The sequence below is a fragment of the Cebus imitator genome, unplaced genomic scaffold, assembly GCF_001604975.1.
Source record: "Cebus imitator isolate Cc_AM_T3 unplaced genomic scaffold, Cebus_imitator-1.0 Scaffold75, whole genome shotgun sequence".
In the NCBI taxonomy this organism is placed as follows: domain Eukaryota; kingdom Metazoa; phylum Chordata; class Mammalia; order Primates; family Cebidae; genus Cebus; species Cebus imitator.
Window position 1 is genome coordinate 5,610,290 of NW_016107390.1, and position 13,712 is coordinate 5,624,001.

Sequence of the window (13,712 nt, forward strand, 5' to 3'; positions counted from 1 at the left end):
CTTTATAAATATTATAAATGATAATTTCCTGGACAGGAAAAACTTCAGCTCCTTGGTTTACACTATTCCCATCTACATAGAAAAGAAAAATGTAGTAGTGGAGTTAAGTACCTTTTTACAGCCAAAAGCTAGGAGATCCGAGTCCTCTGTAATTATAGCTTGTACAATTCCCGCTTTGTTAAGATAGGCCAACTGTGCATCAGCTTCATATGGAGCCACGAGGCAATCTACTCCCTGAGACCGGGCAGCCTGGAGGAGAGAATCACAATGAATCTCCAGCACAGCATCTGGAAGGCATTAAACGACTTCCTGTTTCAAACCCACTTTATTACTAGACTCAGCACGCACATGCCAACATTACTTTGAGAAATCGTTTCCTTTGAAGTTGAGTTTTTCTACTGCAAGTTCTGGTATATGTTGAACTAATTATATAGGCACTAAGACATTTTTCAAAAATCAATTTATAAAATTTGGAGAAAAGAAATACTCCTATACAGTCAGAGGAAAAAAGAATCCTACAAACTACAAAAGTAATTATTTTATTTTTTTGAGACAGGGTCTGGCTCTGTCACCCAGGCTGGAGTGCAGTGGTGCCAGCCATCAGGGCCCACTGCAGCTTCGACCTGGGCTCTGGGCTCAGGTGATCTTCCCACCTCAGCCTCCCAAGTAGCTGGGACTACAGGTGTATGTCACCACACCCAGCTAATTTTTTTGTATTTTTTGTAGAGACAAGGTTTTGCCATGTTGTCTAGGCTGGTCTCAAACTCCTGGACTCAAGTGATCTGCTTGCTTCAGCTTCCCAAAGTGCTAGCATTATAAGCGTGAGCCACTGTGCCTGGCCTAATTATTTTAAATTATAGAAAGCTTCCTCCCAATTGACATGAACCCAGAAATTTTTTTTAAAAAAAGAAAGCTTCCATCTTAAGAATGGCCACATTCCAAAAATATACATTTGTTTGGAGTTTTGAATATATTTTCCACATAAAAGTAACGGGTTGTCCTGTCAGGCTACAAAAGTCGAACAGGGTACTGACACAGTATTGATAAAATTATAGACCATATCCGGCAATGTCTTGGGGGGAAACATACACATATGTATATACATATACACACACATATATAACTCTCCTCTAATAATATATAATATATATTACAGGCTATAGAACTATATTTAAACCAATGCATTATGAGAAAATACTTCTCAAATAATCTTGCCAAGAAAGAGTCCCTATCATAGCCTCCGTGTCAAAATCCAGGCAGTTGGAACTGGAACTTCCTTGTTCTCAATCACGGGAAAATGGTTCCCAAGGCCCGAAGAGAGGCTTTGGGAACTTAAAAAAAAAAAAAAAGAGGAAAGAGGTATCAATCTCTGCTACTATCAGTTTTGGTGACAACTTGCAATTTGCTGTTTTTCTCATTTTTTTCTTTTTCTGCCCAGCAACATTCCTACTGTCACCCGTGCAGGCCACTGCGTGTCCAGTCAAGGCTTCTCCTCTGCTTCCGCACACACTGCAGCCTCTCTCCTCGTGACTACACAGAGCACACATTTTCTCTTATACTTCACTCTCTCTCCTGCATCCCATTCTTTCCTCTTGACCCATACAGAAAGAACCAAAGACTCAAATGACAAAGCCAAATAAGAAGTGTAGTATTTATTTTAGCTCAGGAGCGGGATGACAGAACTGTTTTAAGCTAGAAAAAGCTGACTCTGCCGGGCGCGGTGGCTTACGCCTGTAATCCCAGCACTTTGGAAGGCCGAGGCGGGCCGACATGAGGTCAGGGTTCGAGACCAGCCTGGCCAACACAGTGAAAGCTCATCTCTACTAAAAAAAAGATACAAAAATTAGCTGGACGTGGTGGTGTACACCTGTAATCCCAGCTATGGGAAGGCTGAGACAGAAAAACTGCTTGAACCCGGGAGGCGGAAGTTGCAGTGAGCCGAGATAGTTGGGTGATAGAGCAAGATTCTGTCTCAAAAAAAAAAAGAAAAAGAAAAAGAAAAAGCTGACTCCACCTTTATCAACCCACCTTTAATAGGCCACGCACAGTGGCTCATGCCTGTAATCCAGGCACTTTGGGAGGCCGATGCAGGCGGATCACCTCAGATGGGGAGCTCAAGATCAGCTTGGGAAACATGGAGGAACCCCGTCTCTACTAAAAATACAAAATTAGCTGGGTGCAGTGGCTCATGCCTGTAATCCCAACACTTTGAGAGGCCAAGGTGGGCAGATCACCTGAGGTTGGGAGTTCGAGACCAGCCTGACCAATATGGAGAAACCTCGTCTCTACTAAATTCACAAAATTAGCCAGGCGTGGTGGTGAATGCGTGTAATCCCAGCTACTTGAGAGGCTGAGGCAGGAGAGTCACTTGAACCTGGAAGGTGGAGGTTGTGGTGAGCCGAAATCGCACCACTGCACTCCAGCCTGGGCAACAGAGCAAAGCTCCATCTCAAAACAACAACAACAAAAAGTAAAAAACACCTGTACCAAGCAGGTTCTAAGAAGGGGAAAGTGAGGGCTGGGACTGTGGGCACCCCGACACTAAGATTTACAGGGATAAGGAAAGAAGCTGCTTCGAGGAGGAGGTAACAGGGAACAGAAGTCTGTAGGGTACCTGAGGCAATGAGGCTAAACCACAGACCTCTGTCATCTGAGAATGCCAGTTACGGTAAGTGCTGAGACTACAGGAAAGTTGGGTGAGACCGACACCTCCAGGGATTTATTCCTTCCACCTCTTTATTTTTTTTGTTTTTAGTAGAGGTAGGGTCTCACTATGTTGTCCAGGATGGTCTCCAACTCCTGAGCTCAAATGATCCTCCTGCCTCAGCGTCCTGAAGTGCTGGGATTACAGGTGTGTGTCTGGCCCTCTTCCTTCCATTGTTCTGGAACATAACTAAAGAGAGAACCTTACTTATGCCTGAGGATTTCTCCTGAAAATTGTTGAACTCTTCTTTATCTAATGATACTGTTCCCTTCTTCTTCTGATATCTGCCTTTTACTTGAGATTAGGCCTAGAACGATTTTCAACCCTTAATTTTCTTGCTCTCCCATTAATAAACAACTTATAACTAGCTTTAGTGAACTTGCCCACCTGCCCCTTCAACTTCATTTTTTATTGGCTTACTTTAATTACTTTGTGGGCCATAGCATGTGTGATATTGATAGACCGGGAAAAACACTCTCGGGCCTCCGAGACTTTCCCCTCACGAAGAAGCTGCTTTCCCTTAAGAAGATTGGCTTGTCGTCTTCTGCAAGGGAAGAACATTTTTAAAATATAAAACATTTAAGAGGCTGACTCAAGAAACTATAGCAAAACAATAATTCAAGAAGCTTTCCTAGAATTGAAACAAGTTTTTGACTTATTTGAAAGTACACACTAGGTCCTTGAGAACATTAACCCGGATGCTTTGGACTTCTAAGGCAAAAAGAACACGTGATTTCAAATGTATATGTGCACACACACACAAGATTACCATCAGACTTTTCCACAGTAATTCTTTACGTCAAAGAAAATGCAGTAACTAAGATACTTTTTAAAAAAGAAGTGATAATAATGTAGCAGATACATAACACTTAAGGAAATCTGTTCACATTCTAGGCTATAAAATAAGCCTCAACAAATTAAAATTTTATTTATTAATTTGTTTAAGCCAAGCACAATGGCTCATGCCTATAATTCCAGCACTTTGGGAGGCTGAAGCAGTTGGATCGCAAGGTCAGGAGTTCAAGACCAGCCTGGCCAACACGGCAAAACCCTTTCTCTACTAAAAATACAAAAATTAGCTGGGCGTGGTGGCATGCACCTGTAGTCCCAGCTACTTCGGAGGCTGAGGCACTAGAGTTACTTGAATCCAGGAGGTAGGGGTTCCAGCGAGCTGAGATTGTGCCACCACACTCTAGCCTGGGCAACAGAGTGAGACTCTGTCAAAAACTAAAAATTAAAAAATTTTTTTTAGTGACTGGATCTTACAATGTTGCCCAGGCTGGACTACAATGGCTCTTCACAGAGGTGATCAGAGGGCACTAAAGCATTGAACTCCTGTGCTCCAGTGATCCTCTTGCCTCAACCTCCCAAGTACCTAGGACAACAGGGGAAGTCACTGAACCTGGCTTAAAATTTCAAAAATTGGTATCCTATAAACTACAGCATCTGACCCTAGTGCAATGAAGTTAGAGATTAAGTAGAGAAATAACTTACTCTCTTCTAGATCTCTCTACTTCCTTTTTAGAAGGTAAAGTACATCCATCAAATACGAGAATAGGCTTGATCCCATGAGATAGTAACATATTTACAAATTTCATACAAAATCCTACATACCTATGGAAAAAAAGAAAAATACATTTAAGTGCTTTGCCTTTTGTAAGTTAATACTACTTCTGCTCTATTTTAAGCCAGATGAGAAAATTATGAAAAGAGATTTTAAGCAAATGTTTTCATAGGAACTGGAACTCTAAATCACTAGACTTGGATTCAAATCCTGCCTTGGATACTTATGACCCATGTGATGTCTGGTGAACTACTTGATGCTCCAAGTCTTGGTTTCCTTATCTGTAAATTAAAGAGCTTTGCTATTCCTTCTAATTCTGACATTTCTGGTTTCAAATCTGGTCTTTTTCTGCCATTTTCTTTTAATTTAAAAAAAATTTCAAATCTATTGAAAAGTTGAAAAAATAGTATAACAAACACTGGATTCCTCCAACAATACCATATCGCAGCCACGTAACTTAATAGTGACACAATATTATCTAATGCTCAGTGTATATTATAATTGGTACAACTGTCTCAATGTTTTTTATATTCAGTGGCATCCTGGTAAATGTTTAACCACAGTTCTGGGGGAAGAAGTGCCTGATTTCCCTGACATAAATATTCCACAATGGCAGATGAGCTACCTAAATGAACTCAACAAATGCTGACTTGAGAAAACATGGTGTGTAAAGAGCTCATAGGGACACCACTATTACCGTTTTTTCCAAGTCCAAGATCCAATCAAGGATCAGGTATTATGTTAGGTATTGTGACAAAAACAACCGTATTCACAACTTCTATCATTTTCTTTAAAAGAAAAAGGCATTTTAGCTGAAAAACAGGAATGGGAAAACATAATCTTTAAGATAATCTTTTCACATAATGCAAATTTAGCAACTAAAATAAAGGAAAAAAAGATGACCTTTTAAATCATACATAGTCACCAAGTGCAGTGGCTCATGCCTATAATCCCAGCACTTTGGGAGGCTGAGGCAGGCAGATCATGAGGTCAGGAGTTTGAGACCACACTGACCAACATGACAAAATAAAACGCTGTCTCTACTAAAAATACAAAAAAAAATTGCTGGGTGTGGTGGCAGACGCCTGTAATCCCAGCTGCTCAGGAGGCTGAGGCAGGAGAATTGCTTGAACTTGGGAGGCGGAGGTTGTAGTGTACCAATATTGCACTATTGCACTCCAATCCTTCTCAAAAAATAAATAAATAAGTAAAATCATATATAGTCATCTTCATAGGAGACTCATTACATTATTATCCTATTTTTTTCTATTTGTTGTAGATCAGTGACAATGAACTTGCATTGGTATAGAACAATGATTGGGACCTGCTAATCATAAAGCAAAATTTAGAAGAAAGTCAATGTGAAATTAGAACAAATTGTACAAGACATTTGTTTTTTTGATAACTAGGGTTAGCAGTATATTTTCTGTACCCAAGAATGTGGGAGTCAGAAATTATAATGGATTTTCAAAGCATTGTTAAAAAATTTATCTTAGGTTAAGAATTGGGTCAGACACAGTGGCTCATGCCTGTAATCTCAGCTCTTTGGGAGGCCGAGGCAGATGGATCACTTGAGGTCAGGAGGTCGAGACCAGCCTGGCCAACATGGTGAAACCCCATCTCTACTAAAAATACAATAATCAGCCAAGTGTGGTGGTACATACCGGTAATCCTAGCTACTTGGAAGGCTGAGACAGGAGAATCACTTGAACCTGGGAGGCGGAGGTTGCAGTGAGCTGAGATCATGCCACTGCACTCCGGCCTGGGTAACAGAGAGATTCCATCTCAAATAAATAAATAAATAAATAAATAAAGGAGATATTAATAGTCTTCGGTTTTCGTCCATTAGTGTCTTGATACTCTGGCTCATTATAAAGAAAGAAAACTAGGCTGGTCCGATGGTAGTGGGTTATCAGAACTTATTAACATTAGTGTCACTAAAGTTAGTATACAACCCCCCACTGCTAAATTTGACTGGCTTTTAAAAAATAAATAAATAAAAATAGAAAGAAAGAAAACTAGGCCATTATCACAGAAGGAAGTCATCCCTGATTTGGCAATATTCTAAAACAACTAACTCTCGCTTCCTGATAAATTATGGCAGTGAGTGAAAACAATCCATTTTTGGGGCGGGGCGGGGGTAGCAGGGGGAAGGCATTGTAGGTCTCACTCTTAATTGTCAAAGAATTAATGTTAAGTCCAGACTTACCTATCAGTAGGTTCACCTTTGGCTAGTTTTTCGGCACAAGCAATAGCTCCTTTGTGAAGCCAGCAATACGTATCCACAGCTACTACTTGCCCTTTATACTTCCTCACGTGGATGGGTTCAGAAGCTTCTTTGATAAATTGTAGCAAGCCATGTATCCCCATGGTGCCAAATTAACTACATGACATGAAAAGAGACAGAACAGTAATATTTAAAGAAAAATACATTTATCAAGACATTTTAGATAAATAAAGAGAAAGAACTGGGAGTCCAATGTAGAAATTGTTTAAATATTCAAGAATCACTAATCTTTCATATTTTAGCTGGGCTCCTCCCTGTCAAACGATTTCCATAGGGTAGAATTTACACTGATTACTAATACTACTTCTAATGCCACTTGACAGCTGCTTAATGTTTATTCTATTCAAAGTGCTTCTGCACTTTGACTCCTAACATATGCACAAATAAAACCATGCGTGTGATGGCATCACACTGCCTCTGCAGAAGGGATTCATTATAAGGGCCAAAATGCAATTCAAATAGGAGTAGAAACTCAAAACAGTTTGTAGGAAGGTAAGCATTTCAATTAAAAACCAAAGGAAAGGCCTGGTGCAGTGGCTCACCCCTACAATCCCAGCACTTTGGGAGGTGGAGGTGGGCAGATCACCTGAAGTCAGGAGTTGGAGACCAGCCTGGCCAACATGGTGAAACTGGTAAAATCCCGTCTCTACTAAAAATACAAAAATCAGCCAGGCGTGGTGGTGCACGCCTGTAGTCCCAGCTACTCAGAAGGCTGAGGCAGAAGAATCACTTGAACCTGGGAGACAAAGGTTGCAATGAGCCAAGATGGCACACTGCACTCCGGCCTGGGCAGCAGAGTAAGACTCCGTCTCCAAAAAAAAAAAAAAAAAAAAAAAACACCAGAAAAAATTCAAAAAGAGTTACAGAAGTGATCCTGTACTTTTTTAGGACTGAAATTCGTGGCTATCAGAATGCATTATTCTAAGCACAAACAGTGTTGGTGCCTAGGGGCAAATCCACCTGTCTCTCGGAAAGCTACCCCAAAGAACTGTGAAACTGCGTCTGCTATGCAAATACAGCTTCAAGACAAATGCTTTAGCTTTCCACCTGCCTCCATTCTGGTTGCAGCCCCCAAATCCTTTCTTTTTTTTTTTTTTGCTTACTAGGGATGCTGAGGCAGGAAAATCGCTTGAACCCGCCAAACCCTTTCTATGCAAAGATTCTGGAACTGTCACAGCCCTTTCTGATGAACGGACCTACTCCCCCTACTCTACAATAAAAAGCCAGCAATGTGCACTGACCAGTTGTTTAGCATTTCATAATACAAATCTCTCCTACCAAACATTAAGAATGGAAGGAAGGGAAGAAAGAAAGTACAGGATCAGAAGTCAGCTTTTATCAGAGCTCTAAAGGCTCTAGACCAGCAGTTCTCAAATTTCAGAAGTTCTTAGATTCTCAACTTCAATCAGTGATTGGGATTCACCGGTTCCTCTGTGAGGCTCGGGACTCTGAATTTTAAACACAGCAAGTCATCTGGATGCAGGTGGTCCTCAAGCTACAGTTTCAGAAAAACAGTCTCTTACCTCTCAGATGGTGTCTAAAGTTTTCTCTCACTCCGAGGAAAACGGATATAATAGTTCATGAAATTTACCTAAGTTTCTTCTGGGCCAGGCAAATATCCTCGAATAAGTATTTCTTCTTTAGCGCAGTAAGAATGGCTGAATGCAATAGTAAGAATGAATGAGCACATATCTCAAAGAGATCGCATGTGGCACTCGAGGTAACACCACCATCTTCACATTATCCCTCTGTCTGTCGGAGATGTGCAGGCATGGCCCCAAGCCCATTCCAGACAACACGTTTCCTTAGGCCTGCACGACATTATGGAAAAATGTACTTGTCAACATTTTTTTGGTTTTTTGTGAGAAGGGGTTTTACTCTTGTTACCCAGGCTGGAGCGCAGTGGCTTGATCTCTGCTCACAACCTCCGCCTCCCAGGTTCAAGCGATTCTCCTGCCTCAGCCTCCCAATTAGCTGGGACCACAGGCGTGCGCCACCACACCTGACTAAAGTGCTGGGGTTACAGGAGTGAGCCACCGCGCCGGCCACTTGTCAACATTTAAAGGTGGAGAGATTGCATGTAAAACCCGGACTGCCAGTTTCTGCGGATAAATGAGAGAAGTCTGGCAACCCTGGCGCCTGCTCCAGCTTGGCATCATCTGCTCTTTATCTCCCTCCGTTCACTAATTGCAGACCTCACGTGGCCAGACGTCCCCTCGGAACAAAACAACACGTACTCCACTCAGGCTGAAGGCTCTGCTGTCGGGTCCACGCCAGATCCTCTCCTTCCCTTCCTGGAAGACCCCGAATCCCGAGAGGAGGGTCGGAGGTGACACGCAGATCGACCCCCAACGGAACCCACCCATTAGCCTCCACACAGCCCGCTCCTCTCACCTTCCAAGAAGGGGCTCTCCTCGTCCCCTTGAACGGAGCCGAGTGGGGCTGGAGAAATCCGCCCCCGACGCCCCGCTAACTCACTGCGGCCAGAGCACCCACGACCAGCGACGTAGAACACGGGTAACCCGGCGGCACCGCGCGCGAAAGCCGGACCTTTCAATTTGCGCGGGTTCCTTGCGGCCCCGCCCAGCGGATGTGACGTCAGCGCGCATCCCGCAACCCGGCTCCGCCTCCTGCGGCTTCCAACTCTTAGGGTCGCGTCCTAAGCCCTCCGTCTCGCTGGACAGACACGGGTCCACTACCCTAAGACTCCAGACGTTGCCGCCGGCCGGAACACCGTGCGGCTTCTTGAGGGCGCGGGTGAAACTGGCGCTACTGGCTGATGGCGAGCAATGCCCCGGAAGTTGGGCGTGTTTACAGCCGCAGAGACTGCTGGGGGTTGTAGTTTTCTCCTGGCTGCAACCCCAGTTCTGGAGGCTGACATTTAAAGAGCGCCGCCGCGCGTTTGTGTTGAGGTTTTTCAAACGTGGAAAAGGAGCTCTGCTGGAATTAGTTGCTCAGTCCCCCTCGGCGTCATCAGTCCCATCCTAATTTCTTCATTCTCTTTAAAACGCCCAGTCGCCTCTGTACAAATCGAAATTGAATACAGTTCACGCTGGGCTCGTCTCCCCATTGCAGTAGTAGTATTGATTAAAATCTGTTTCTACCACTTTACCTAGAATCCAGCTTCGTTTATTTTTGACATAAGTAGGGGAAAATCAACTATAGAACAAGATCTTGAAAATGGGCCTTAGAGACAAAGACTGTAAAGGCATTTCGGACTTACCCGGCCATTTGTGGCTAGGTTTCCAGTCCGCAAAATATCCCAAACCTAGTCGCTGTCCTCTTCCCTTAGGAATATTGTGATTTAAAAAAAAATTCAAGAAACCTTAGGCCAGACCACGGAGTAATGCTCTGGGCTCAGACATCAATAATTCACACTCAATTCAAGAAATTGAAGGGGAAGAAGAAAATGCTCCCCATTTGATTACTTTCTTTACATATTTATCCCTTCTTTTAAAGTCTTTGCATGATCAGTCTAACATTTCTATCATGCCAATTTTTAAGACATCTATGATGCCTTGAATTTGTTACTAAAATTGTTGAAAAGCTGCCATCTTTGGGGAATGTGCTTGGGAGAGCAGGCTTGCTTCCTTCCTGGTTCTGTTCTTTAGAGCTGTGACTACCAGAGATGAGAAAAGTTATCTTCCCTCCCTCTTCCAAAGGCTGTGGTACACCTCACCCTAAGCTAGCTGGGAGTGGACTCTTGGGGAAGGTGGGGAACAGTTTCAAACTGCTGTACATTAAAGAGGAACTTCCGTGTGGGCAGCATGTGTTTGCAGAGGAGCCTTCGTATAGTCATTGGACTATCCTAAGCTGTAGTAACTGCTTCAGTGCCTAGAATCCAACTATGAATATGTCACACATGACGGACTTAAGAAGGTATACCAAAATAAAAAAGATGCCCATTCTGGCTGGGCGCGGTGGCTCATGCCTGTAATCCCAGCACTGTGGGAGGCCAAGGCGGGCAGATCACGAGGTGAAGAGATTGAGACCAACCTGGCCAACAGGGTGAAACCCCTGTCTCTACTAAAAATGCAAAAATTAGCCGGGCGTGGTGGTGTGCACCTGTAGTCCCAGCTACTTGGCAGGCTGAGGCAGGAGAATCGCTTGAACCGGGAGGTAGAGGTTGCAGTGAGCCGAGATCACACCACTGCACTCCAGCCTGGCGGCAGAGCGAGACTCCATCTCAAAAAAAAAAAAAAAGGTGCCTATTCCAGCTACACTGAATCCATCATAAAACTAGAGTAAGAGTTTGCTGCACTGCAAAGGGCTTGTGTATTTACTACAAATTAGACTCCCAAGGTTTCAGATTGGGTTCTTGGCTGCAGTGTTGAAAGACTAAAACTGAAAAAGAAAACCCTAGTTACAATACACTTCGCGAACAGAATATTTTTACTCTTTGGGAGGACAAAATCATTTGCATCAATTTGTGCAGTAATTTACTACTGCTTTAAGTGTGCCTGTCAGTGCCAGGTGGTGTGGGGACATAAAGAGATGACCTGTGTCTTCAGGGAACTTAGAATCTAGCTCTGTAGACAAAGCACAGTTTATCAAACAGTGAAGTCACAAATCATGATGGCATGTTACTAAATGCTAAAAAAGAAAATGGTATATGGTATATCCCATGCGTTTCCAGCTTAAGACTCAGTTCCAATGTTACCAGTTTCCAAATGTCTTCCCTAAGTTGGATACTTATTTGATATGCACAAGCATTCTGTGATGACTCTTGCCCTGACGCTTCTCACACTCCCACTGTGTTTGAATTGGCTTAGTCCTTTAATAGCCTGAAGATCGTTGGCGACAGGCTTGCCAGATTTAGCAAATAATAACGTAAGACACCCAGTAATTTGAATTTCACATGAACAGCAGATAAGTTTTTAATATATCTAATGTAATATTTGAGACATAGACTAAAAGAAATCCCTGTTTATCTGAAATTTTATCTGGATATTCTGTCATTTTATCTGGCAACCTTACTTTGAGGGCAGGGATTACGTCTATGAAGTTTCATATCCCAGTACCACTAGTGTAGATTTTAAACATTTCAAATATGTGGACTCATATATGTCCTAGGTATGGCACTATTATTATGGGTTTTCTGGGCAGCTCTTATCTTTCATTACTCTATCCTGTTGAAAGATTGGGTTGCCTGATTTTTAATTTGGAAAATATTGTCTCCATGGTTATAGGGCAGTGTTTCCTGAAGTATGGAACTTAGCCAACGATTTTGGGCCTAGTGAGTGTTGCGGGGGGCACCTCTTTATGGCCTCCTGCCTTTGCCTGGTTTCAGGGCTGCTAGAACCACAGCTGAGCAGCACCTCCCCCTACACACACACACACTGATGCATACACTGGTAATTTCTAAGAACAGACGTAGGAGTGGGAGTTCTTTTTAGTCAGCAGCATGAAAAGGCTTTTTATTTATTTATTTTTGGAAACAGAGTCTCGCTGTGTCACCAGGCCAGAGTGTAGTGGTGCGATCTCAGCTCACTGCAACCTCTGTCTCCTGAGTTCAAGGGATTCTCCTGCTTCAGCCTCCCAAGTAGCTGGGACTACAGGTGCGCACCACCGAACCCAGCTAATTTTTGTATTTTTAGTAGAGACAGGGTTTCACCATGTTGTCCAGGATGGTCTTGATCTCCTGACCTCATGATCTGCCTGCCTCGGCCTCCCAAAGTGCTGGGATTAGAGGCGTGAGCCACCGTGCCCAGCCATGAGGAGGCTTTTTCTAAAGCTCAACTTTCCCCCAAATCAGCGACAAGGGACTGGGGACAACCTCAAGTGCTCGGCAAGTCATCATCCTCTTGTCACCTTACACAGGACTATGTTTTTATTATGCAGAATGACACTTCTAAAAAATAATATAGCTGGCTCCAAGATATACGTTTTAGGGAAACTGGCATAGGTCTTTTGTGAAGCTCTCTTGAAGGTGATTGACATATTAGATTCGACATTACCTATCTATCTAAATAATAAGTCTTACTGTTAAAGTCCTGAATTATGGTACTTAGGGAGCAATTAGTATTTTTCAGGTTGGTTGCATATGTTTACATCCTTAATTTATTTAACACTCATAACAATACTATGAGGATGGCACATTTGTTATCCCCATTTTACAAATGAGATAACGGAAGTACAAAGGGATCTGGACCCAATGTAGCATGGCTCTAGAGTCTGTGATTTTAACTTACCTTTGGATGGCTAGTACATGCATTTATCTATGGAGGGATAGATATCATGTTAACATTTTCAAAGTTACCAATTGACTAAATCCCCTTTGGATGATTTTGGAAAAAGAAAGAAAAGAAACACTTTTATTTCTAATCTACTGTGCTTTTCCTGTGATCCCTCATGTAATCCTCATAATAGCTCTGGAAGATAACTATTGTTACCCTCATTTACAGAAGAAAAAAATGGAAGCAGAGAGAAGCAGGTGATCGTGTCATAAATCTAAAGCTGTTACATGATGCTATTCAAACGTGATTCAAACTAGTATCTGTCTGACTCCAAATGCCTGTGTTCTTCGCTATGACACACAGTGGGGAGAATTTACCCGGTGAACAGCAGATCCAGAGAGGAGGAGGAATACATAAATCCAGCTGGTAGCAGGCTGTCATGGAGTTGTGGGATCAAAAAGACAATAGACGGCCAGGCGCCGTGGCTCATGCCTATAATCCCAGCACTTTGGGAGGCTGAGCAGGTGGATCATGAGGTCAGGAGTTCAAAACCAGCCTGGCTAACATGGTGAAACTCTTTTTCTACTAAAAGCTACAAAAATTAGCCAGGCATGGTGGCAGTTGCCTGTAATCCCAGCTATTCTGGAGGCTGAGGCAGGAGAATCGCTTGAACCCGGGGCAGCAGAGGTTGCAGTGAGCCGAGATCGCGCCACTGCACTCCAGCCTTGGGTGATAGAGTGCGATTCCATCTAAACAAACAAACAAACAAACAAAGACAATAGGCACAATCTTAAATGTTTGGATCCAAAGACACATTTTTCTGACTTTGGCCTTCAAAGCTACTCCCAGGTGAGCTCCAGGTGCACGAGTGGGAGAGGACGTCTGCAGTCACGGCCAGGCTAACTCTTCCTTCTTATGAGATCGTTAATAAATCATACATCCCGGGCCCAGTGGTTCAGGCTGGGGAAGCTCCTCTTCTTA

At 43.1% G+C, this 13,712-nt stretch overlaps 1 protein-coding gene across 2 annotated transcripts in view; it reads right to left on the minus strand.

Moving 5' to 3' along the window:
- EXO1 (exonuclease 1) overlaps positions 1-9,212 on the minus strand; it is a 39,614-nt gene extending 30,402 nt beyond the window's left edge. Inside the window, exons 1-6 of one of the 2 annotated variants that reach the window (XM_017532113.2) lie at positions 8,950-9,212; positions 7,797-8,366; positions 6,478-6,651; positions 4,199-4,318; positions 3,125-3,248; positions 112-249 (exon numbers count right to left, since the gene is read on the minus strand). In XM_017532113.2, coding sequence (XP_017387602.1) covers positions 112-249; positions 3,125-3,248; positions 4,199-4,318; positions 6,478-6,638 — 543 coding nt within the window. In that variant the 5' untranslated portion in view covers positions 6,639-6,651; positions 7,797-8,366; positions 8,950-9,212. Of the gene's footprint in view, positions 1-111; positions 250-3,124; positions 3,249-4,198; positions 4,319-6,477; positions 6,653-7,796; positions 8,367-8,949 lie in introns of those variants that run through there. The other variant, XM_017532115.2, reaches the window with a different exon arrangement.
- Positions 9,213-13,712: the final 4,500 nt, after the last annotated feature.